Below are 27959 nucleotides of genomic sequence, written 5' to 3' on the forward strand. Positions count from 1 at the left end.
GAAGGAGTGGGTTGTCTGTGTACATGAGGCAATTGTAACATTGCCTCAAGATGCCCAGATTCACCAGCTGAACAGGAGAGGACGCTAGCAACTGACCCTTCGACATGCTAGAAAAAGTGAAAAGTTTGCTGTGTAACTGAGTCAGAAGGGACCTATAGGGAAATGGGTACTCAAGGGGATTCTAGGCTAATGTAGTACTTTGTTTAGTATACAAGTACTTTACCTATATAAAAATGCTTTAGGAGCAAGTGCTGAGCTTTACCTATATAAAAATGCTTTAGGAGCAAGTGCTGAGCTTTTGAGATAGAGAATAGACTGTTTAGATTGCAAGTAGAGAAGTTCTAAGGGAAAAATTGAAAAGCAGACTTTACGGAGCCAGAAATAGTTTAACCTTGTTTAACCGACGCTGCCCGATGGTGCTCTATGGGCAACTCCGCGCTAAAGCGGGCTTTATAGCAGGGGGTTGAAAAGAGCTAGGAATTGACCCAAAATGGCCAATAGACTACAAGTTTCTGGCTGGAACCACTGCTCTAGGGACAAATAGGCTGCTCAGTGCTCCCCACTCCCACTGGTGAACAAAGAAGCTTCCCTTTATCCAAATAAGGATATGGAATAGTACAGGAACCAAGCCAAAGCCCAGAGATCAGCAAACTCTGAAGACTGGACTATTCTAGTTCAGTAAGGCGGGAAAACAAGATTTTTTTTTTTTTTTTTTTGCAGAAAACAGAGGAAAAACAGACAGTAAATGCTATAAATGCTTTTAAAAGGGTAGCGCACTTGAGTGTGTTAGCCTACAGGTAAAATTAAACAACAAATAACTTTTTTAAAAGTGCAAAACAGTTAATCAAAACAAAAACAGTTTAAATAGAATGCAGAGCTGTATAAACAGGCGAAAATGCAGTTGCTAAGCAGTAAATAATCAAAAAGCCAGAAAAAAATACTTAAATCAGGAAAAAGTCACTCTTTTGCTCTCTGCTGCTTGTAGAACTCTGCAGGACACCACGAGGAGCTGTGCTGAGTTGAATACATTGTTCCCATATCTGGCTTTAGGCACCTGCGAACCCTGCAGTCTCTGGGGGCCCCTGGTCCTGGGGGCTCCCAACCACAGCAAGTTATCTTATCTTGATATTTTGTAACATGTCTGTTAAACCAACAAAAGCTAGTACAGCAATCTTGTATGCTTAATAAATGGGGGGGGGGGGGTAATAATAACTCTTATTTTTATCTCCTTCAAAAGTCAAAGATATTTAGTTATAGTAATAATATTTTGTCAAGTAACAGGCTTCACAATTCCATTAAATGTTTTACCACTGCTATAATGCCCCTGGCTTAGTTTAAACCCTGCTGGTAGACATCCTCTCCACTAAAGCTAACAATATAGCTTGCTGTGGGTACCTACAATATGTGTGGCTGCAGGATGACCGTTAATCATCCCTGACTGTGTGGGGGCCCCACAAAAGCTGCTGTTGGTTGGTTAAAAATGAGGAGAAAAAATGCAATTAATTTTTGCTTGTACTGTTTAATCTGAACCGGGCTGTGATATGACCTTGTTAGGATAAAGCTGATAATAAACATGAATAAAGTTAGAAGTAGAGACAAGAGATTAGCAGCCTGAGTGACTGATTTCAGTGCACACCATAGAGTTTCAGAAGAGCTAATGCTTCTGCTCTTCAGGGATGGTTTCTCTTTCAGGGGGTTTAATAAATGCTGCTAGAACACCAGATACTGTAACTCGCAATGTCTTTGCTGATGAATTCTGCTCAGTGCCAAAAATAATAGCAGAATAAAGGCTCAAAACGAGGGTTGCATTTTAAATATTGCTCTAATTCACTTAAAAAGTTACTAGAATAGCACATTTTGCATCAACATGCATTTTTTGGACAATAAGAAGTATCAAACTATGATGTCTGGATGTACTGACTGTCTGTAATCTTAAATGATTTGCCTGCAAATAAAACTTTTTATTTTTATTTTTTTATGAAGGACAGAGCAAAATTATGAGGCCAAATCAAGGAATATCTGTGAAATCAGGGACAGTTATTCATTTACTCCTCAATGAGATAAAGTGACTCACTCCTGCTGTTTGATAACTGCTAAACAGCAGTCACTGATCTGGTGTGGCAGTACCCGTGTTGCGCAATGTATTGTTATTTATTGAAATAAGCATAAAACTAGTATTGCTGTGACTTATGCATGAGTGTGTGTGTGTGTATAAAAAAATATCACTGATTTGTATCAGTGCACACATACAATAATGCCGGGACACACACAGTTTTCTGCTGGTATCAGTAAAAAAATGCAGCTAACAAGGAATTATATGTTAAAAGTAAGGCATAAAATATATTACAGAACATTCAGACACTTACATCGTCTAGGAATCTGGTGGCCCCCGCCACTCCCCAGACTGTATAAATGGATACAGAGTGGGTCTCTTATTCTTCCTTAACTGTGTGGGGACCCCGCAAAAGCTGTTTTTGGTTGGGCAAAAATGAGGAGATAAAAATTATTTAATTTTCTGATTATGCTCTTTAACCTGAACAGAGCTGTGATGTGACCTTGTTAGGATAAAACTGATAATGGCCTGTGCTATCAACCGCACCCACTTTCCTCACAATCACACATTAAGCATGTATACAGGTGGCTGCCTTTGGGGGTTAGGGTTGACGAGTGAGGAGGCATGCATTGTATATGTATTGCAGCAATCATGTAAGCTGCCTTTGGGGGTTAGGGTTGATGAGCGAGGAGGCATGCATTGTATATCTATTGCAGAAATCACTTGAAATACATGACTGTGGCCATTTGAACCTTTGCTTTTATCCCAATCTAATATCAGAGAGATGTATAGGCAGTGACTGTCTTTTTTGGGGGGATTAGGGAGGCAGGCAGTATTCCAAGACAGGATCTGTGTATTCTCACAACAAACTGGCTTGTTAGTTTATTGTGAGCTTTGAATATTAAGCCTTGGGCATAATTTATGTCTTCATTGAAACAAAAAAGTAAGACTGCAATTTTTTTCTTACTCATGAATTTTGTTTAGGTTGCTGTTGGATTAAAAGTTTGGGAAATGCTTTAAAATGCATTCTAGAGCATCTATAATCCCTATGGCGTCTGGGAGAGTGGCTTAATTGAGTTATTTCCTAAATGGTTATCACTGTGCTGCCTTGGTCAGGAAATGTATGTTGAAAGGATGCAAAGAAAATTAAAGCTGAACAGCAAAGCTGCATTTCATTCTTTAATCATAATTTTTGTTCAAGCCATCATTGGATGAAAAAGTTGTGCAAAAAGAAAAAAAAACACCTAAAAGCACTTCAGAGCATATATAAAGTCATGGCTTCTTGAAAAAGCTGAAGAGAAAAGTAAAATATGAGAAATGAAAGAAAAAGTAACTTGCATGCTGTGGGGAACCCAAGATGGGGAGAAATAAAGGGGAGCACTGGAGAATGTATATGTTTTGGGGGGGTGGCTGAAACAGTAGGCAGTGCCCTAGGGCACTATTTCACCTAAGTCCAGCAGTGTACAGAGTTGTAATGTATCCTTCTTACATCTAAATGACAATAACTGTGAATGTCCATTTGTGAGAAAGGCCAACATACTGTGGTACATAAGCTTCTTGTAATGAAACAGCATTGTAGCTACAGGCCAGTCTGTGTGTACTACTCCTAAAAGTTTGTAACATGAGCTAAAAGGATGGCTAGAAAGTCTGGCAGTGACAGGGTGATACTTAGACTGGAAGTGTCAGGGGGGCCCCCAACTTGACATTTGCTGGTGGCCCCCAAAATGCTAACACCGGCCCTGACTGTTCCACTTAAACTAATGTACAGTGGCCTCAGGTCTTGCACTTTCAATAAGGACCACACTTGCTTGCAGGCCTTTATTCATTGTGAGTCTGTGTGTTATCATGCTTATCACATTATTTAATTGGAGACTGTTCATGGGTTACCGCTGCAAACAGGCACTTAAACTATTAATCTTACCAGGTTAAAAAATTAAAAAATAATATAGAAAAATCATAGCTTAGTACAGTAGATCTCATAAGATTGCTTCACATACATCCAGGGAAATTGTTCAAGAAAAGATGGGTACCATCATTAGAGGGAAAGATAGTTTGAGGATAAAGTTGTGAGAATCCTAAAAGTGATATTACAAAACCTTTTATATCATCATATAGCTTTTGCAGTGGCAGTCATGACTGACTATGATGAAGGATTTGAAGTCTGAATGTTTCTTTTTATACAATAATTTTAGAGTAGGTCAGACTGCCTTCTTCCTTATGTTGTGGGCAGTTTCATTAAAATATTTAAATCTTTAAGGTAAACAAGAAGCAAATGCTGAATCAAAGCTTGAAGAAACAAAAAAAAAAAAAAGAAAGCAGCACGCCTGCTCTGCATATTCACTTTTTATAGCATAATCACTAGTGAAGGGGGTGTCTATAATTGATATGCTCAGCATGGTTTTGGTAGACTAGAGAGAGAAATAGAAAAGGAGACGGAGTCTTCAAAACAAATTAGAAAACTCTAGTTTAAAGGTGCAGAGGCATAGAAGCAGGTGAGGGGTGGGTAATGACTGACTGAAGGCCTGGTGAAGTTTCACCTTAGTGTGGTTGTGAATGACTCCCATTGCTGAAGTGTACAGTGAAAGAGTACTTGGAACTATCTAGCAGTTATCCAAAAAGAGTCAAATAGGAGGAGCGGACATTCATAATCTCTGTGCTAATGGCATTGCGCATTTGTGTACATCATTGCTTTGCCAGGGAAGGAACGGAATTACATGAAGAAGAATAAAAATCCCCTGCTCATGCATATGAAGCAGCCCACCTATAGTGCTGCTCCTGGTTCTAAATACACTCATTGACATTATGGTCATTCTTCACAATCCCAAGAAAAGGGAACATACATATTTTTCCACTTCACACTAACCCATTTTGCAAAATGCAGCAAATGAAACGAGCAGGCTTACCACAGATATGAAGTTGACAAAATCCACTTGTATAAAATCCTTTTATTACCAAAATATAAGATGATACAAGATGAGCGCTTTCGCGTATAAAATATACGCTTCTTCAGATCTAACACATAATAAAATTCAACTAGTTTATATACAAAATCTAGAGTATAGGCATCATTTAATCATCAATTAACAAATCAATTAATCAATTAAAATTAAAAGAAAGTAAAAATCTTTTAAACAAGACGTTCCTATCATTTAGTTTATAGCAATGGAACTGCATTTTCACTATAAAAAAAAATCTATAAAAAATCAGTTTTGAATATTATCAAAGCGAAACTTGAAATTGAAGAATTCTTTAAAAAATGTGTATCATTTAAAACATGAACATTGTCTAACATCTATAGATGGAAAAAATTACTTAACCATAACCTAATGGTACCAGAGTATACAGAGCATGCTAGTAGATTTGCTTAATAGATGTATGATATAGAATATAAAGCATGAGATATTATATAAAAATACCTTAATGTAAAAAATATATGAATAGATATAAGATATAGAATACATATCTAATAAAACCATGCACAACATATGACCATGGCATAATTGTAAAATTCATAAAAAATCATAAAAAGTAATAATGACACAAAATTAGCATAATATGTAATACTAATAAATAACAAAAAAATGGAAATATATATAAATAAATATACAACCATAAGTGTGTGTAAGAGGCATAGTATTTCATCTGCAATCCTTTAATATAGGCTTGAGAGATATGTATTGGTTTAAACCTGGGGATTGATGGGCTCTTAATTTAAAGATCCATTCTAGCTCTTTCAGTTCTAAATAATTAATATAATCCCCTCCCCTCTCACTATTATGAATAATCTGCAAAACTCTAAAACAAAATGAATGACTATTATTTTGAATAATATGCTTAGCTAACGCATTTAATTCATTCGTACGCTTTATATCATAAGTATGATTATAAATTCTTTTTTTGAGTTGCCTTTTAGTAAGACCTACATAATAAACAGAACACATCTGACATGTAGCCAAGTATATCAGGTTCGAGCTATTGCATGAAGCTTGGAACCTTGGTTTAAAACAATAGTTCATAGAAGGATGAGTAAATATTTGTTCTTTTGTAATATATCTACACATATTACATTGTTTACAAGGGTAAGTACCTAGCTTTAGGGACATGTCTGAGTGTAGTTTGTTGTCAGTCCGTGGATCTATACATAATAATCTTTTGAGATTTTTATTATTTCTATAAGTAAAAATAGGATAAGAACCTACTATTCCAGCTGTTTTCTCATCTATAGTTAGGACATTCCAATTATTGCCAATGATCTTCCTTATATTCATACTATCATTAGTGTAAGTTGTAATAAAGGGTATATAATTACTATAAAATTGCTGAGTATATCTTACATTACTATTATAATTCATATTGATATTGGATGTTGTTAGATTTAACTCCTTGCCCAGTACCTCAATTTCAACAGATTTAACCATTGCCATATTATATCCTCTGTCCATAAAAATTTTCTCCAAACATTCAACTTCAAATAACAGATCAGATCTTTCCTTGCATAACTTAAGTAGCCGAATAAACTGGCTCTTCACTATCCCCCTAAACACATGTCTAGGATGCATGCTGTCATAGCTAAGAATAGCATTTTTCCAGCATTCCTTTCGGTAGAGAGTGGAGACCATCTTTGTTCCCTTTATTTTGAGTTTCACATCCAGGAAATTAATCTCATTGTGGGATGTTTCCATGGTGAATCTTAGGAAACCGGTGGTATCCTCTAAATATGTTAGAAGAGTTTTAAACTCCTCTATAGTCCCATCCGAAACAATGAGAATATCATCCACAAATCTCTTATATACTAAGATTTTAGAAAAAAGAGCATGTGTAAATAAAAATTCCTTCTCCCAATGATAGACAACAAGATTGGTATAGGTATTAGCGCAGGGTGTGCCCATGGCTACACCCCAGCGCTGTAAGTACAAAGAGCCTTTAAAGGAGAATACATTGTGGGATAGTACTAAATCTAAAAGTTGACAAATTAAGATTGCTTGATTCCAGCTTATATGTGAAAAGTTTTGCAATAATTCCCTTATAGCTTGAATACCCAGATCATTGGGAATAGCAGTAAACAAATTTTGTAAATCTAAGGTAATCAGGAGATGAACTCCTTCATGTAAATCTATTTCTAGATTTTCAAAAAAGTCCAAAAGCTGATATGTGTCCTTAAGTATGCTAGGTATTTTATCCATACAAGGTCTAAGAATTTTCTCAATAAAAATAGAAATATTTTCTGTTAACCATTTATCACCTGAGACAATAGGTCTCAGTGGAGGTGGATGTAGGCCTTTATGCATTTTAGGCAAACCCTTAATAATAGGAATTTTAGGATGTTCATTACAGAAATATTCATAAGTTTGATGTGTAATCTGTCGACACATCAGCATGTCATACAATATGTCATTCACCTCTTTAAATATGTTATTTAATTGATCTTTGTTAATTTTAAGATAAGTGTCATTATTACTAAGCATCCTATCCATGAAGGTGTCATATTCTTCTACATCTAGTATGACTATACCCCCCCCCCCTTGTCTGCTGGCCTAATGGCAAGGGAAGTATCATGACATAACTTTGTTAAAGAATGCTGTTCATCCATGCTCATATTAAAGTATCTGCATTTTCTCTTTCCATTTAAAAAAATAATGATAAATTTCTCGTTCACATAACTTCATGAAACAATCAATATGTGCAGGTAGAGCAGGAGAAAATATACTCTTACATTTACATATATCAAATATAGATAAATCAGTATATGCTCTATTGTCTCTATCAAAAAAGTGTAGTTTTAGAGCCACAGCCCGTGTAAACAATCGCAAGTCTGTTAGCAGCTCATAGAGATTACTACCCCGTGAAGGAACAACCCTTGATCCTCACAATCCCAAGAAAAGGGAACATACATATTTTTCCACTTCACACTAACCCATTTTGCAAAATGTAAATTAAAAAAACATGCATACTGTATATTGAATCTGCCCATTTATTTGAAAAGGGCATGTGGCCTTTCTTAATGTTCTTACAACATAACATGAAATATGCCAGGTCTGAATAATAGTTTCCATAACAGTATCATTTCGCAATACTTCTGTTTTTTGTCAAAAACACAAAGATGACATGGCTGGTTTCTGCCAAATAATTTGATTTGTAAAACTGCCTGTTACTGAAGAATCAGCCTCTTTACTTTGATAGACTTTCCATTCTCCAGTTGTGATGCTGCTTTGACACAGTCACTTTCATATAAATAGCTGTGTCTACAGTCTAGTTTCCAGATCTCGCTCTGTTTTATTTTCTAACAGCTCACTTTAAACTGACATTTGCTTTGTGTACCAGATAATGCACTTGATCAAATGCTCCCTGGTTGTCCATGTGTATTCTTGTCATCATGGAGTATTTATTAGATGCATTCAAAAAAATAATTAATTTGAACTAAAACTTGTTTGGTCTTTGTTGTGTGGTTATTGCTACTACTTTTATTTATGCACTTGTTCCACCTAGTGGTCATTTTGGGGTTATCCTCCAGCACTTAAATTACTAGCCAATCTCAGACTGTTTGGGTTAGAGTTGAGGCTTTACCTATCTATGCCATGGATTTCTGTAGGTACAAGTTTATTGTTACTTTAGTTCCTGAGCCTGGCAGATGGAGTCAAAACAAAAAGTAAAGAAAGCATTACTAAACACCACTAAATGAATCACTGGCTACTATTATGAAAAGGCATATATCATAAATACAAGTATGTGTTGACTCCTGTTAAAACACAGCAAGAGAAATAGTACTTCAGATGAGGTTAGTATATGGACAGGAGATCAGACTAAGATCAAAGATAAGGAATATTTCAGTTCAATTTTAGCACAGTGAGTAAGCTTAGTCACATAAACTAATTATGCATTGGATATCAATGCAAAGTACACTGCTCTGGCTGGCCTATTAGAATGCAACAGTTTTTAAGCAGTGTTCTTAACTCATTCACTGCAGTGCAGCTCAGAAAGTTTGCACTGTAACTTCCAATGGGCGGAGCCTAAGCTTTTTGACAGAATCAAATTATGTCCTCACATTACAAACAAATGTTCATATCTCTGGAGCCATAGGGGTTATGAAAGAAGTATAAATGGCAAACCTTTCAGCACAAACTATTTTTATAGTGGTAGTGTTCTTTAAGTTCTAAATCTTAAACTGCATTTTATAAGCACAGTAAACACAGTAACTATTATATTTGTAATATTTTGTAAACAACTTAACAATATCTCAGTAACCACTCAAGTTACACACATACTGTCAGCAGCATTTTATTCATCTAGCTGAGAGCTTTCATATGAGGCTAAAGAGTTCTGTATCTTCATTTCGATGAAAACACAAAACAAAATTCTGTTTTTGAAACATTCAGAAAGAACATTAGTGGGAAGGATTTATACTATCTACTGCTTCAGTAACTGCCCATAAATGCTGGCAGAAACTTTAAAACTATCTACTGCTTCAGTAACTGCCCATAAATGCTGGCAGAAACTTTAAAACTATATCAAAATATAGTGCAGTTTAAACTTTCTATGGCTCTATCCCATCATAACAAGTGTACTTAATGGGGAATTTCTCATAATGCATCATTAAAAAAAACATTTATTTTATATGCTGACAATTATTCGTAAACTATTCAGCTGAGATTTATTAAATAATACAGGTTTACTATGCTTTCTGCCCATATAGGCCAAACATAATGCTTTACTAATATTATTTACTAATCCAGAAGATCCTCACACTTCACCAATCAATTTGAAAAAAAAAAAAACAGCTTGCAGCCATAAAATTGTTACTAGTGCGGAATGGAAAACCTCTACATGAATGGCAAGAGATAAATGTCTACAAAATATGCAATAAAAAAAAAAACAGGGCAGTAAGATACAAGAAAATAAATAACAGAACATATTTTATCAAATCACTTACTATAAACACGGACTGCGGTGATGGTGCTGCGGTAGAGTTGTTGCCTCACAGTAAGACGTTGTCCTGTTCAATTCTCAGCTAAAGCGTCTTCTGTGTAGAGACATGCGTGAGTGGGGTGTACCTTCGTTGAAGGTTGTACGTCAGGGCTGGCAACTCGGTACGTAAAAATCTGCCAATCATTAGCGGACCGGAGTTCCGCTGGGGCGACCCTTAACCGGGAAAAGCCGAAAGATACAACATTTACTATAAACACACTTTGCTTTCCTGTTCATTCAAGGCAAAATGCGGTAAAAATTACGCAGCTCATGGCATGAAACCATTTCAAGATAAGGGAAGTAGCAAAAATGAAAATTAAAGAAAAGTAGATACATTAGTTGTGAATATGTTTCACAGAATAAAGTGCCCTAGTATTTATAAATTTCTCTTTACATACCTTGAGGGCCATAGTCACCTGGAACACCTCTGAATCCTGGTAGTCCTGGCAAGTTCACTGTGTCACCAACATCACCTGTTTAGTATGATTTTAATAGTTAGTTCCAGGTTAGTCGTGGCTAAAACTGAGAAATGCATTTAATGACAGTAATATCAATGCTATCATTCAACAGTAAGAAAAATTTGTATCAGTTTATCAGCACAAAAAAAAATGAATTAACTGATGAAACTACTTAGTTTTATTGCAACAAGGAAGGATCATTGTATTTAGTACTGTGCATTCAAAAGTTATATAAACAAACTGTGCAGGACCAGCATAAATACCACCGTACATGTGGTATGCAAAAATTATAGCAGATAAAGGCCAAGGTTCACAAAGGTGTTTGGTCAGTTACAATGGGACTCTTGCACAAATTAAGCTATGTAGTGTACGATTAACAATAATAATAATTATAACAGTGTATGTGTATGGGTGTGTGTGTGTGTGTGTGTGTGTGTGTGTGTGCATGCATGCACATACATTTAACAGCATTTGAGATAATGACATTTAGGTTATGCCAAAACAGTAATAGGTGAGTATGTTTTTGGTGATTCCTGTTTTACTGAAATCTGTAAATGTGTAACAGGGTTAATGTTGTCTCAGGGTCAGGGTTTTAACGACTTGCCACATACTATTTTTGTTCACTGTCTAGATCTATCTTGTAATATCAGATGTAGAGAAGTTCACAGTACACTGATTCAAAACGAAAAGAAGCTATGCCTGTATATTTGTTACAGTTAAGACTGTAGGACCATGTGCAATAATGGTACTATACAGGGTGTGATTGCACAACTATGGACTCTTAACAAAGTAGAAGCTTATTACAGGTCTATGTGCTAACAACCCAACTTCACAATGTAAATATAAACAAAACATGTCATGCTTGTGACAGGATTGGAATTAGGAACATAGAAAAATGTTGTATTATTAAAAAAATAAATCTTTACAAAGTTTTAAAAGAACTGAAAGGAATAGTTGAACTGATTGTACAAATCATTTTTTTTGCTAAAGAATGAATAAAAAATTGTCCAAATTAAATATTTCTGTTGCATACTATGCTGAGGCTTAAGTCTGGAGAAAGTCAAATCAGTGCTGGGTACATGTGTTAAACATAACAAATAGAAGACAAGACTGTACATTTTGGAGTACACAACAGAAGTAATGCAACCCGGATAACTCAAAAGAGCTTTAAAGAAACAACTAACAGAGTTCTGTATCCTGATTTTCTTATACTGAGAATGTCTGTACAACAGCATATAATATACTAGTTATGTGAAACTTTCTTATACAGAGCAAAATGATCCATTACCATTGATAACAATGAAAAGCAACATCCCCATCTCAGTGTGGAGAAATTTGTTAAATAAAATCATTTAGATTGGGAAGTAATCACGTCTACAGAAATGAAGCTTTACAGAAGATATTTTTGAAAGATGAAACAGTATTTTAAAGAGGAATTTGGTATGATAAAAGGAATCACATAATTGACTTATCTGCAAACTTCAGGTATGACAAAAGAGGTTGCAGTTATTTTTACATGGGATTAGAAAGTTCTAGTCCTAGATGATGAAAAAAGAATTTCCTTTTTATGGCAATGACTCTTTTAAGTTGGTGTTGTGCCTGAAGGTAAAGGGAAGGACTCTAATTGCCATTTTCCCTACCGCTTCCCCAGCTGCTGGGCTTGACAGTCCCAACAGATGTGGTCTGGATTCCTAGAATCTTGTTTATGGATGGCAGTGATCCTTACAGATTTTGTTTGCAGTTATTTTTAGAAGTCAAGTTTGTTTTCCTCCTCATTGTGATGACACTCTATAAGGATGCAGTTCTTCTTTCTTGTTTATTTATTTACAAGAATATGTATCACTAGTCTACCCAAAAGGTATTATTCTGATGAGATGAAAGTCAAAGCATGACTACAGTACAGGTGGGTATTTATTGTAACTATAGATGTCCAGCTTTACTGCTCACCCTATCTCTTTAGATGGTTCTCCCATGCTTCTGGTTTATAGTCTGCAATGCCTGTTGTGTTTGGTGTTTTGCTGTAGCTGTCTATAATGTTTGATGTGCGAGTGTTGAAGTGATTCAGATGTATAGAAAACAAGTCAACTTATCAAGATATGCAGAAAAAAAGGTTAAGAAAGGGTATAGTTGACTAAAGGTGATGTGCATCTTAGGTAGTATTGTAACACAGACATATCACAAGTGCACAGATGTCCAGTCATGGCTTTTAATATTCTGTGGATCAAGTCTATATGGGATGCTATCATGCAACTGAAGGTAGCATTTTTTTTCTAATGATTTTGACAGCTACAACAAGGACTATGTTGATTGGTTCCTTTTGCATGTTGCTGTTGTCCTTAACAGTTCTGCTTTTCTTTATGGCCATGCTTGTAAGATCTGAAAGAGTTCCTTTACTTGTAGCCTACATGGCCATAGCTCTTCCCAAGGAAGGAGTAGCTTTCCAAAGTAACTAATAGATTGACACACAAGAAATACACCACTGAGTGAGCTTTGGATAGGGTGGATACTGGAAAAGAATGGTATATACAAATAATATATCCTGGATAGACTGGAAAGAAGATAAAGACGTGTGGACGTAGTGATTTCCTCATACAACTACTTTCATAGCTAGGTTGGTTTCATGTAAGAATACAAGTGCCTGTCAACACTGAAAGCAACATGCACTTCTCATTTTCTCCATATATTAGCAACCTACAGTCAGATGTGTGGTTTCATATTAGAGTTTTCTACATTTACATCAATGGCATGAACTTTCAGCCTATTTTAGCATGTACTCTAAATACAAACTACACAGAATGCAATGGTTTCTGCATTAAACAACATAATATTTGTTTAAGGGCTTAATAGTATTTCCTTCAAGCCTTACCACCGTTTTAATCCTGGGGTAGGTTTTTTTTATACCCAAAGGACTTGGTCAAATGACATGCTATTCTGGGAAATACAAATCCATAAGTCAGGGTTAAGCTAATCAGATCCACACTTTTTATCTGGAGTAATACCACTCTCTGTTAGTCTGTGTAGCACATTTTACTGACCCTCATTATGTTCTCTTGTATCAGTGCTACTGACTATAATGTCATCAGCAAAGTTCTTGGAATTTTTGATTCCCTGTAAATGGCTATATTGTTCCTTAATACATTTTTATAGCAACACTAACCGTGAATATCAGTCTCATCAAGCCTCCGTGAGTTCCTTAATACATTCTTATAGCAACACTAACCGTGAATATCAGTCTCATCAAGCCTCCGTGAGTTCCTTAATACATTCTTATAGCAACACTAACCATGAATATCAGCCTCATCAAGCCTCCGTGAGTTCCTTAATACATTCTTATAGCAACACTAACCGTGAATATCAGTCTCATCAAGCCTCCGTGAGTACAGACAGTATTGATGCCTCTGCTACTGAAGGTGATAACTTGACCTGATCTCCAGCATACAGAACACTTCTGATCCACCATTTACAACGGGTGTCTTTCCCTTTGTGTAGCTTTACTATATGCTCCTGTCTTCTAATGGCCACTTAGGCTCAGGGGGTGCCAGAAGGGAAGAAATCCATGGTGTGGGGCCAATGCCTTTTCTGCGCACAGTTTTAGGCATTTCTCTAGCATATCATCAGCATTCTGTCTTAAGTGAAATTGGATCCTCATATAATGTTTTACAGAGTTGTCTTGTAGATCATATACATTTTGACCTGTCCAGTCCTATCAGACAATCATTTGTTTACTTAAGCTATGTCCATTCTGTTAACGTTCCTCCATGCTATTTATTTCCTGTACAAGCTCCAATGCTTTTGTGTTGTAATTTAACAAACTTAAGTTTGTTTCATCTTGTGCCACACTGTAAATGGTTGATGGTTTTGTCATCTTGCCTTCCTTTCACTTTTGCAGTGAAACAATATTTGAACTAGGCTTGGTAGATCTGTATGCACATATCATGGTGTCAGTATTCAGATCTGGCTTTGACTTCAGTATGTTGTAATATTACCTTACTGGGGCTCCTGTGTGTGTCAACATTTAAACTGTTGCTTTGGTATATCCCTCTGATTTCTGGCTTCTTTGTATTACCTTCTATATTTAAGACATGGACCCCTGTGTCATTTTCATTAATGCTGTCTCCATAGGTTCATAGGTTCATAGGTTGGTACTAGGCTATCAGCCCTAGGGCCTATACAAGCCTAGCCATAACAATTCCCTGGCTATTTCTTCCCACACTATTTACTTCCCTGGACCCCTGTCTAGCAGGGCGACTGACGTGATCCCCGGGGTGAATTTCCTTTCTCCCATCCAATCGTCAAGGTTTCTTTTGAAGAGGGCCAAAGAGGCACTCTGCTTGACATGTATGGGCAATCTATTCCAGAGTCTGGGGAGTCTCTGGGTCAGGAACCTATCCCTCCAGCATGTTTTGTTTATTGTGATGACAAGGTTTAGATCCCTGGAGCGTGTGGCTCTGAGGGATTGGGATTTCTTTAAGTGTAGCATGTCCAACAGCTCTGGGTTTGACATGGCCTTGTATGTTAAGCAGAGATCGCATCTGAGTAGACGATATGCGACAGAGTATAGCTGGAGTTTTTTAAGGCGGTCAGCGTAGGGCATCTGCTTTAGGGCAGTGATTCTTTTAGTGAGGTATTTCTGTGGCCTTTCCAGTTGTTGCAGATGTCTTGAGAGGTACATACCAAATGGGGCGTTGTATTCTATAATGGGTCTAATGAGGGATGAGTACAGTGGGATAATGACTTCCATTTTTCTGGATGAAAAGCCCTTAGTGATGAGGTGTGCCACATAGAAGGATTTCCTGACTGTTGTGGCGATGTGGTTATCGAAGGTGAGACCACTGTCCACCTGTGTCCCTAAGTCTCTTATCACACTTTCGGTGTTTAGTGTACTGCCACCTATATGGTAATTCATGGATACATGTTTTTTCCCAGAGGGGATAACTATACATTTCCTGGCATTGAGCTTGAGCCCATGGCTTTGGCACCAAGCATCTGTTTCTGTAAGGCCCTTTTGTAGAGTATCCACATCATTTGGGGATTCAATAATGGCTCCCAGTTTGCAGTCATCTGCAAACTTTGTTAGCCAGAGTCCCTTAGTGTTGGCCTGTACTTCAGAGAAGTAGATGCCAAACAAGAGCGGTCCCAGGACTGAACTCTGAGGTACTCCCCTTGTCACTTGTCTGGAGCTGGATTTGGAGTTGGCTACTTTTACAGTGTGGGTTCTATCAGTAAGCCAGTTAGCAACCCATTGGGTGATGTAGGGATTAATGCCCAGCTTAGTAAGTTTATCTATGATTCCAGAGTGGGGGATGGTGTCAAAAGCCTTGGCAAGGTCTAGATAGGCTGTATGGACCACCTTACCCTTGTCCATGGCTCTGGAGACTGATTCAAAGAAGTCAATCAGGTTCAGGAGACAAGATCGGCCCTTCACGAACCCAAACTGGATGGGGTCCAGTGTTTGAAGGTTGCCAATATCCTTGTTTATAAGTTCCATGATAATACACTCCAAGGCCTTGCAGATAAGGCTTGTCAGACTGATGGGACGGTAGTTTCCGGGATCCAAGGTGGATCCCCCCTTGTGGAGTGGGATAACTGTAGCTCTGCGCCACTCAGTGGGCACGAAACCTGAGGTGAGGCTATGATTAAACATGACACTTAGGTGAGATGCCAGTTCATATTGTAGTTCATGTAGTACACAGCCCGGGATGTCATCTGGTCCCATGGATGCTGTATTCTTAGCTTTGGAGAGTGCATTTTTTATCTGTGTGGCCATTATTACTGGAATTTGGCAATCTTCTGGTATTGAGATGGGCCATTTAGGGGGTGAGAGGAGGGTGAAGTTGGCACTGAATCAATCTGCCAGGATATTGGCAATATCCTTGGGATCAGTATATTTAATGCCATTCTGTTTTAGCTCAGAGCAGATCTAAGCATTGCCATTTAGATTCTTGACATAGTTATAGAATGCCTTGTGGTTATCTTTGGAATCTTTGGCAATTTTATTTTCGTAACTAACTTTGGAGGATTTTATGAGGGATCTCAGTTTCTTACTGAGGCTGGTAAGGGAGTTTTTTGCATCCTGGAATTTTCGTCTTTTCTGCAACAGTTTCTTCCTTTTGTTGTAAAGTTTGTTTATGGCAGGGGACCACCAGATTGGCTTCCTTTTTTTGGATGAGAGCATCTTGGTTCTATTTGGGATGGCACGATTCATGCATGAGTGGATGTGCTCGTACAGTGCCTTAGTGTAGGATTCAGCAGTTGAACTTTCAGTTCCTGTCTGCATGGGTGTCATGAAGTTTGTCACTTCTGACTTGAGTAGCATGAAACTGGCTTTGGAGAAGTTTTTTTATGGAGGTTTCCTTACTGGGGGGTGGGGGTGGGATGTGGATGTTAAGGGTGATTAGCTTATGGTCAGACCTGACTAACGAAGGGGTGACCATAGGTGTGGAGCATTGATTTCCCATGTTGGTAATGACCAGGTCTAGGATATTGGAGCCCCTGGTGGGACTATAGATTAGTTGATCCAGGGCATTGGAATTTATGAATTCCAAGAACCGTAGGGCAAAGGTGTTGTACATGATTAGTTTTCCCAGTTAATGGCAGGGTAGTTAAAATCACCCAGTATTAGGGTGTTTGGTTCTATCTTAATATTTTCTAGTATGTTTAGAAAGGTGTAGTGAGAATCTTGGGGTATGGTGGGGGAATCTGTAGCAAGCTACAATTTGGATTGCAGTCTTCCCTAGTGTTAGTTGCACCTGGAGAATTTCAGACGCATTGTGTTGGGCAACTAGCCTGGTGGTGTGAATATCCTTGGTGAATATTGACACTCCTCCACCTTTAGTGTTTCGGTCCTGGTTTGGTGGCCGAAAAGTGTGGTAAGAGTTGTAGCCTGGTATTGCAGGGGTGCTCTCTGGAGCCTAGAACCAGGTCTCAGTTACTGCACAGATATCGATGTTCTCCATTTTAAGGAGTGCCTCGAGAGAGTGCATTTTGAAGTTTAGACTTCTAGCATTGAGTAGCATTACCTTCAGATTTTGCATGCTTGTACCTGTTATGGTGGTGGTTTTGTCCTTTGAACTTTGCCTAAAAAAGGCACTATAGGGGTTGCAAGAGCCTTAGCCGGTAACCTGAATCCCAGGGACGACAGGTGCAGACCATCTCTGGCAAAGCATTGTGGTCTGTCAGTCATGTTGTCCCAGGCAGACAGATACTGGATCCCCTTTGAATGACACCAGAAGCTTAGCCAATTGTTGAAGTCAATCATTTTGTCCTTATATTGTGGTATCATTCTGGGAGAAGGCAGGATGCTACTCAGGGCTAGGGTCATACCTGCCTGGGCCACATGATCCGAGAGCTCTTCCATGTCTCTTTTCATGTAGTCAAGGGAGGTACATCTCAAGTCATTCACTCCAACACGGACAATGACAGAGTCATATTTGTACTTGTTGTGGAGTGACTTGAGTGCATGAGTTATGTGGCGGATCCTGGCACCCGACAGGCAGCTGACCGTAATTTTCTCCTTGTTCAACCTGGTGAGGGGGACATCAGTGTGCTGGACTTTAGAGTCACCTATGACTAAAGTGTTAGGTATATTGTCTTGCCTTAGGGGCTGTTGCTGGGTGGCACACACTGGTGTTGTGAACTATGTGACACTTTGGTTGTGACTGGTGTTTGTTTGCATTTCAGCTTCAGTGGTCCTTGTTGCTTGGGCAGGTTACAGTTAAGGGCCCCTGCATATGAGGATTTAGTGTTGCTATATGTGGGTGTTGGTGGTGTGGGTTTAGAAGGGCTATGTGGTCCTTGAGGTGTAGTGTGGGTGTTAACCTTCTCCTCTTGACTATCTAGCACAATCTTGGGTGGAGAGAGCTTTGCTTCCATTTTGGCTATGTAAGTGCATCTCTCACAGGTTGTAGTGTTGGGTGGTAGATGGAGGGGGTTGTCTGTGTACATGAGCAATTGCTGCATTGCCCCAGTATGCCCAGATTCACCAGGTGGACAGAAGAAATCACCGGAAGCTGACCCTTGGACATGCCTGGTATGGTGCTTTTTTTTTTTTTTGTAAAGTACAGGAGCTGTTTTCCCTTACTTTAGCAAGTTACTTTGCAATTATAGGCTGTTTAGTGCCTACTATTAATTTCTCCTTGTTAACAAGGAGAGTTCAGTGTTTGTATGAGTTTAAGGCTTCCTAGTGCTTTCCAGCAGGTATTAGAGAAAGTGCTAGGTCACAGGGATGCTTAAAGGTAAGATGAAAAAAATGCACTCTGCAGTGTGCACTAGAGAAGTTAGATGTGAAAGTAGGTAACTTAAGTTTTACCTGTTTAAAAAGTTAAGGTTTAATGGAGAGTTACTATTTTTAAAACAGCAATATGGATTGAAAGAGGTGGTCACTTTTGTATTCTGGTACTATGGAATACAGTAGGATGGCCAATAAATTTAAATAGTTGAAGGGGAGGGATTTCAAAAATGATGATTTTGTGATTACTCACACAAGCCAGTGAAAGCAGAGAGGAAATGAGATATATGGTCAGATTAACATAAGAGCCAGGCAACTAGAAAGACAGTGGTATTTAACAAGACAACTGTAACTGGGTGGGAGGGTGGTAAAAAATTCTGTGGCAACAAGGCAGCCAAAAGAAAGAATAAATGTAACACTATTTGTGAATGACACACTACCTTTCACAAACAGACATGTTTTTAATAGGACATACCATCTGAATTTAAGATTTTCAGTACATGCGACGTGGTTCTAATTTAGTAATACACATTCTGTTTGTGGCACTGCATCTCTTTTGCTGAAATACATTATTTTTAAACAAATGTTAGCACTTGTGTATTCCCCCTGAAGCATACACAGATGTTTGAATTCAAGGTTTCAAGAGCTGACATGAAAGGCTACTTTGTAAGCTGAAGAATCATGAAAAAAGTATAGAACCTCATTATAAAAGCAATACCTTTTAAACCAGTAGGACCTTCTTCGCCTGGGACCCCAATGGCTCCTTCTTCTCCATGTTCACCCTATAACAAAGAAACAAATCAAGATTAGAAGAGATCTACTAATAAACCTGAATACAGAGATCTACTAATAAACCTGAATACAGAGATATACTAATAAAACTAAATACAGAGATCTACTAATAAACCTGAATACAGAGATCTACTAATAAACCTGAATACAGAGATCTACTAATAAAACTAAATACAGAGATCTACTAATAAACCTGAATACAGAGATCTACTAATAAACCTGAATACAGAGATCTACTAATAAATCTGGATGCAGAGATCTACTAATAAAACTGAATGCAGAGATCTACTAATAAACCTGAATACAGAGATCTACTAATAAAACTGAATACAGAGATCTACTAATAAACCTGAATACAGAGATCTAATAAAACTGAATACAGAGATCTACTAATAAACCTGAATACAGACATCTACTAATAAAACTGAATACAGAGATCTGCTAATAAAACTGAATACAGAGATCTACTAATAAACCTGAATACACAGATCTACTAATAAAACTGAATACAGCACATCTCTAATAATCCTCACTGCTTACTGAAAATAATTTTTGCTAATACAGATCAGACACTGCCTGCTGTAAGAATAATTTTTTACATCAGTCTGCATTTCTCCTTTTTCAATAAAAAAGACAAGCTGAAAGACTATGATGCAGACCATAAAAATAAGCAGCAATATGTCAAAAAAGAAAAAGGCACACTTTTGAATATGATCAGAATTAAGAGTAGTAAGCGAAACAGAGCCACGGTCTGCTTTTTATATACTTACCATACCACAATGATACAACTTCTGTGTCCCCAAGGCACCAAACCTGTGGTCCTCAGTCTAAAACTGGTCTTGTGATAAAACCTTAATTACTGTTATTCTGTTAGATAGCTGTACACTGCCAACCACTTCAGTTTGTAAAGTTTATTATGATGTTATTGACACTTAGAACTTTGTTATTACAGACTCTTTGTACAAAAAATGAAGAATGCTTCATCCAGTTCTACACAGCATTAAATGGGTCATATAAAAACTGAGCATAACAGAAGGTGGCTCCAGGTACAGGGCAGAGAAGATTAATTGTAAACAAGTGATAGAACAGACATGAAGTACAGTGCAACTCTGCAGAAAGTATTTGACGAGATTAGATCATAAGTAGTTGTCTGTATGCTTGTTTGTAATGAACAGTTAAAGGAAACATGCCAATTATATTTCATTCAAAGGTGACTGCATGTATGCTGTTATCCCATTAAATTCTGAAAGTCTGTTAATTTGCTGCATAGGCATTATGCTGACTGTGGAGACATGCACGGTAGAGAGGTGTTTAATCAGAAGGCAAAGCTTGTGTGACCTACTACTTGTAGAATTCTGACCACTAAAGAGAATAATATAGGGCCACATTTGCAAAATGCTAATGATATAAAATCTGTGAATCATAGTTCCATTTTAATGCATAGCAACATACAGTGAAGCAATTAAACTTACGCGTTTGCCTGTCATTCCTGGAAAGCCAGAAATTCCTTTAGGACCAGGTTGACCTGGAAGTCCATGAATACCAGTTTTTCCCTTTTCACCTCTACCCCCTTGAACACCCTTTTCACGACTAGGGGAGCCAGGAATGCCTGGTACACCAGCTATGCCAGGGTAACCGGGCATGCCCTTTTCACCTGCCAAAAAGAAAGACATATTTATCAGTTCTGTCAAGTTATGTGATATTTTTGTATTTGTGGATTTATGACAAGGAATGATACAAAACATGTGCATGCATTTTCATGGTTAAAAAAAAAATAAACTAAGAAGAAACCACAGTGTGGAGAGTGTGATATTCACTTCCTAAATTATGTTATGCACTTAGTTCACTTAATAAAAATTGAATGTAAAATATAACTGTAAAATATATGCTAAACAATAATCAAATGGAAAACTGAAGGTAGTCCACAGTTAAAAATGGAATATCCTTTATAGAAACACACAAACAAGCGATCCTAGTTGAGTATAATGAAAACCATCAAAAACATTCCTTATTTATATATAATCAGGTTGTTTGGAGCAAGGGAGTAGTTACAGAGGGTGGTCCTGTTAAGAACAATAAGACCTTTAGCCAAGTCCCCCTACCCCCTTAACACCATAGTGTAATCAGAGACTGTGCCACCTAAAACGGAAGCTAAAAAGCTAGAGACAAATTGCAATCTAAGACCAGTTGTCTTTTGTCAGCACATACAGGAGGGAAACATGTTTTTCTGCCCTTATTTAAATGGGCATTCTCTCGTTATCAAAATCTCATTTCTGCCTCGGACCAAAGCTGAAACACTACCACCCACTTTGTAAATCACTTCTCTGTTTGTGACATCAGTAATGATGTTCTAACTATTCCAGCCATGACACTGAGTTTCTTTACAATGTGTGCGAACCTGTATTCCAGTCCTGTTTTGCTTCCCTCCAGAATAAGACACTCGGAGCTTGGATTCCCTCCTTCACACAGTGCTCCATACTTGTTTTTGTGTTTTTTTTTTTAGGTAAATACTAATTTAGGCAATATCTACAAATTTTGTGCAAAAGTCTATGCTAGTATCCAAATGTGTCTGACAAAATGCAGCTGCCATGGGAACAGCATGCATCTTCACAAAAATACTAATAAACCTGAATACAGAGCTCTACTAATAAAACTGAATACAGAGATCTACTAATAAAACTGAATACAGAGATCTACTAATAAACCTGAATACAGAGAAAACAGTATTTTCTGCTCTTTTGGACAAGTAATCTTGTTGTAGGGTAATACATATAGGGCTATAGGGCAATATGTATGTATGTATAGATATATATATATATATATATATATATATATATATATATTTTTTTTTTTACATGTTGTTGCATGCAAGAGAATTGCACTCTGTCGCTAACTGCCAGCTTGCTTCAGTTTAGACTTCGAGTCACTATGTGCCAATCATATGCTGTGCAGGATCGGTGCAGGATTTACACTTTCTCTTCTTATATTGATCATCAAACCTTCTGCTAGTGACAGATATTGCATTCCTTTTCTTTTCTGTTGCGTGTGTTACTAAATATGATCGCAATAAAGGCTGCATAAAGCAAAACACTGACACTTATGGAATGGAAAAGAAAAGCAATATCTGTAGCTATCAGTAGCTTTGCTGTTGAATATAAGATGAGAAAATATAAATCTTGCATGGTCCTGCACAGTGCATGCATCATTTAACATTTATTGTGTGACTGTCAAGTCATCATTTTGTACAAGTCTTTTTCTTATGGTCTTATGGCAGGTAGTAAGGAGGTGGTATTAATCCAAACCGCTCACTCTCGACAATGAAAGTGGCACTCTCTCAAGTCTAACTAGCCCAACAGCTGATAAAAAAATATTTTTGGTAACACCACAATCATGGTAAACTACTGCTACTACTAAACGATAATATAAATGGTCATATTTTGTTGTGTGGAATCTTTTTTTCACCAAGTTGCAGTTTCCCGTGAGCATGGTGTTATCGAAAATATTTCTTTATCAGCTGTTGGGCTGGTAAGACTTGAGAGAGTGGTGCATTCTTTCTTTAGAATGAGTGGATTGGATACCTCTCAACTAACTGTAACTTTGCAGAAGGCCCTCGTTTTACGTTGTACCTTGCCGTCTGTAGCATTTTTTTTTACTTTCTGGTAAATCACTACGAATCCCATCAAACACTGCCAGCCAGGCATTATAGTGTCACATTTTATTTTTCAGAGGAAGCATGTTGATGTTAAAGTTAGGGTTGCCACCCCTCCGTTTTTTTCCGGACTATCCGTTAATCAAACCGGTTCTCCGGTAGTCCAGAAAACACTGTACAAATGCCAGTATTCTGTTTCAAAAAAGGAAACAGACTATCAGAGTTTGTAAATCGGCTGCTTTACTATGCTTTTTTTACAGAGTGGGGTGCGCGGGGTTACTGGTGATGCAAGGGTGTGGCTTTACTCCAGTTTTAGCCACAACGAAAGGTGGCAACCCTAGCTAAATTTGTTTGGTTAACTGAACTTTGGTAGAATAATATTTAATAGTTGTCTCCAGATTTAGGATTTTGTTCTCTCATTATTTTCAGCTGTGTTAAGAATTGTTTGAGAAGAGCAATTGAGAGGTATGTGTCCAAGGTTTACAATGTGCTATTTTTTTATAGTAGAAGAAGGATTTCTTCCCATATCTAGTTAAATAAAAGTGCTATAGTAAATTGGGAAAAACTTTGACCTGCTTAAAACTTGTATGCCGTACAACTTTATTTAATTAATTGTAACTTCAACTACATATTTGTTTATATATATATATATATATATATATATATATATATATATATATATATATATGGGTCTACTTCAATTCACTGAAAGCTCATTTCACTGAAACTCATTTGACTGAGCACACTTGACTGAAATGTCACTTCACTGAAAACTCATTTCACTGAAACTCATTTCCTTAAAAGGTATATACCCATTTCCCCATTGTAGTGTGATCCTAGAGTTACTATATATAGTAAGGGGGTGTGGGAGTACAGCACCCTACATTGGGAGGTGTGGGGGCATAGCCCCCCACATAGTTTGGGTATATATTGTTTTCTAAGAAAGAGTTATTCATTGGACTTGTAAGTATCCATGTATATGGTTTAAAATGTATAAAATAGGTGGGGGGCTGTGCCCCACCCACCTTACTAGATATATATATATATATATATATATATATATATATATATATATATATATTAACTCTAGGATCGCACTACAATGGGGAAAAGGGCATATACCTTTCAATGAAATGAGTTTCAGTGAAATGGGCTTTCAGTGAAATTAATTTGACCCATATAAATACATATATACTGCATGTTATGGACGTATTTACAGTTGTAAATATATGTAGGCTTACAACACACACCTATATCTGTTAGCTATCCTTGATTTTTAGGGAATTTCTTGGTTTTAACTCAAAATGTCCTGACGTCCTTCCTACAATCTATGAGGTTTTAGGAAAAAATGATGGATTATAGACAACAATGACAGTTGCACTTTCACCCCTAGTCTGATTGAGATGTTTCTTTAGATGATTCTGCATTATCCTGCAGTGAGGTGGCTGACAAAAGGTTACATTGAAGTCAAAGTAGCACAGAGTAAAATCAATAAGGCAGTTGTGTAAATTGCAGTCATAAAGGGTTATGCAATTGTTTCCTTTCATTCCTCATTTATTTTCCCTGGCGTCATTTTTTTTTTTTAAAACTTTGACCCACTTCTAGAAACCTCCCCTATATCTCCTGAGTTACTATTGCAGTACTTTTCTATAGTTCCATGCTATGAGGGTCTTAATCTCTGGTCATCTTTCCTTGTGTCTTTAACCACCTTTCTTCTTTTTGCCTTCTGTCTGTGTGCCACACATGCAGAATTGCCACACGTTCCTCATCATTTTGGTGTATTCCCCACCAAACCTTTATTGCTTTACTCTAGACTGCCTGTGCCATGCAACTGCAGCACATATGAATCATCCCTGCCTCTTCCCCCCGACCACCAACATTCTACATTTCTTGTCTTCGTGGCTTTCTATCATACCTCTTTAATTGGTCTCTGCAGTTCTTCCATTTTCCATCCTTCTGATGAAGTCATTTGACGAAAGCGCTTAACTTTTATGTCTTGTTAATAAACTGTGGTTCGAGTTGGAAAAAAAAAAAAAAAAAAAAAAAAACTTTTATGTCTTGTTAATAAACTGTGGTTCGAGTTGGATACGTGTGCTTTTATCGTGTTTGAGGCTGAGGGACATTGGCTGGCTGTTTTTCTACTTTATTACTGGTGTACATTGGCACTTTTTGGTTTTGGACCATTTTCCATCCTTGCCTCATTTACCTGAATGTGTCTTCTTCCTGTTTTTCCTTATCTCTTCATATATATAATGCTGTTAGTTTTTGTTTGTTTTTGTTCACACATTTTCTGTCATGGTGTCTTGCCTCTTCTTGCTTTCTCCCATTCCTCTCCTTTACATTTATGCCTCTCATTTTCTCAACACATTTCTATCAGCTGGAGGTATCTCCACCATCGTTATCTCTGCAGCCCAAACTGCTGTTGTAGGTCTTCTAGAGACTTGAACACCCTTACCCCCCATCCCCATCTTTCTCATTTCCTCTTCTCTGTTTCTGTCAGATTTCTACTTATTTCTTATTGCTTTCCCCATCCCTTCTCACTCCAGAAATTCCTGCTGTTTTCCTTTTCCCATATCATGCTTTTCACATCTCCCATTGGCACTCCTTGCATTTTTTACTTTGTCCATCATTATGCTCTCCCCCACCAGTTCAGCTCCTTTTTCCTCTCCTGTATCCACCTGTTGATGTTATATCCTAGTGCACAGGTATAAGCAGGAGTCTCATCTGCTTTCATTCCTTCTTAGTTTAAGTTTTTTTAATATTCTTTTCTGTGGTCCCTCCTGAACCCATTGCTCAGTTCTTTGTGTTAGTTATTTATTGACATTTGTTGACTGTGAAAGTCCACTGGGTCAGGATAGGAACCCATTTTCAGTGGAGGCCCAGGGAAAAAAGCTCCACAAAAACTTTAGTACAGCAAGAAACATCAATTACAATGAATAAAAGTGATGAAATATGATAATCACAAAATACAGGCATTTTCAATATAAAAAGTTTAATCATTACACTACTAAAACTGATAAAATAAAATAATCATGGTGCAGGCATTTTAGATATTTGAAACAGAAGTGCAATCAACAAAAATGCAAAAGTAGAATACACATTTCTTAGTCATCTGATAAAGATTGTAATTGAAGTAGTAGTAGAAATTCTACACAGAGGTAAGTAAATTGTAATAACTTTTTCACAACCTCCTCTCTCTGATTCATTGGAAAGTTAAAACTGCAAAATCTAGCTGATATTCATCATTAAGCCTTTAGTGCTTTTAATGAGTAGACTATGTTGTTGTGTCTTTTGGCTTTTCCCGGTTAGGGGTCGCCACAGCGGAACTCCGGTCCGCTAATGATTGGCAGCAGATTTTTATGTGCCGAGTTGCCAACTCTGATGCACAACCTCCAACGAAGGTACACCCATTCACGCATATCTCCACACAGAAGACGCTCTAGCTAAGAACTGAACGGGACAATGTCTTGCTGTGAGCCGAAAACTGTAAAAAATATACCAGTAAATTAATGCTATTAAAAAGGGCTAAAAACAATACAAAAAAGGTTAAACTAGTAAAGGAATGTATCTTAATTGGCAAATGTACTTACATAGCATACACAGACCATAAGAACCCCTTGGTCTGGTTAACCCTGCTCTGCTCAGGCTCGCTCATTGCCAAACTCTGCCACCAAATCCCAACTGCCCCTAGTGGTGCTAAATTTATAGTATTGTTACCACACTCCCTCTCTCTAGAACCAATCAGCAATAACTAAGTATTAAAAAGGCACTCCCTTTCTCACCACATTTCGCTTATCTTCTAATAACATCCAGAGCACTAGTCTATATCTACACAATGGCACTGCTGCTCTCTCTGGCCAAATTAATGTTGATTATCTCTATTATACCTCTGATGCTTATCCCACACATACTTACTGCCTATGAACATCAGGACTATTGTGGTTTCAATTACCCAAGAGGCCAAACAAACAGACTAATAGCACCATATAAGTTAGATCACTTGATATATCCCCTAATGCCTAACTCCTCACACAGTCAACACCACCTACCCCTTAGAACAAGATACATCAATCCAAAAATCAAAAGATACCAAAACCGAATTATCAAATTCCTGAAGTTGACCATTAAATCTCAATGGAACCTCATATTGGATGGCGACATCCACCTAAACCCTGGTCCATTCTCAACCAACGGCTCTAGCTCCACTACTACCTCTCCCCTTAACAAACTTCCTAACTCACTCCTGGTTAGCCATCTAAACATTAGAAGCATAAATAACAAGGTTCAGCACCTTCACGCACTACTAGATTATCTTTCCCCAGATATTCTATGCCTCAATGAAACCTGACTAAAACCATCAATGTTAGACAATGAGGTTATACCACTGGGGTACAATATATTATGGCTTGACAGTACCACTAAGAAGGGAAGTGGGGTAGTGGTTCGATATAAAACCACGCTTGAGATGTCCAATGTTGCCCCACAATCATTACAAGTTGATAAGGCTGAAATTATCATTATTAAGCTTAATATCAATAAAAATAAATGCATATACATAGTCTGTGTCTATATTCCCCCAGGTAATAACATGGAAATTCTAGAGGACATACTATGCTGGCTGTCAAATAACTACCTCCAAGAAACAGTTGTTCTTGGAGACTTTAACACAGACTAGTTTAAGTAAACCTAACAATAAAGAAACTACCCTAGACTGGATACTTATTAATAGTCATCCCCTCCTGTACAAAGCTGGGACCCTGCCTGACGATATAAGTGATCACTTTCTCACCTACATAATCAGGCAAAAGGCAAACATTC

General features: G+C 37.6%; 1 protein-coding gene across 1 annotated transcript in view; it reads right to left on the reverse strand.

Moving 5' to 3' along the window:
• Window positions 1-27959, reverse strand: part of COL4A2 (collagen type IV alpha 2 chain) — a 1470466-nt gene that overhangs the window by 240382 nt on the left and 1202125 nt on the right. The window contains exons 33-35 of the mRNA XM_044071270.1: window positions 20965-21146; window positions 19419-19482; window positions 10414-10488 (exon numbers count right to left, since the gene is read on the reverse strand). Of these exons, the coding sequence (XP_043927205.1) occupies window positions 10414-10488; window positions 19419-19482; window positions 20965-21146 (321 nt within the window). The remainder of the gene's footprint in view (window positions 1-10413; window positions 10489-19418; window positions 19483-20964; window positions 21147-27959) is intronic.

This window comes from Protopterus annectens, chromosome 5.part0 (genome assembly GCF_019279795.1).
Source record: "Protopterus annectens isolate FY-2018-M chromosome 5.part0, PAN1.0, whole genome shotgun sequence".
Taxonomy (NCBI): domain Eukaryota; kingdom Metazoa; phylum Chordata; order Ceratodontiformes; family Protopteridae; genus Protopterus; species Protopterus annectens.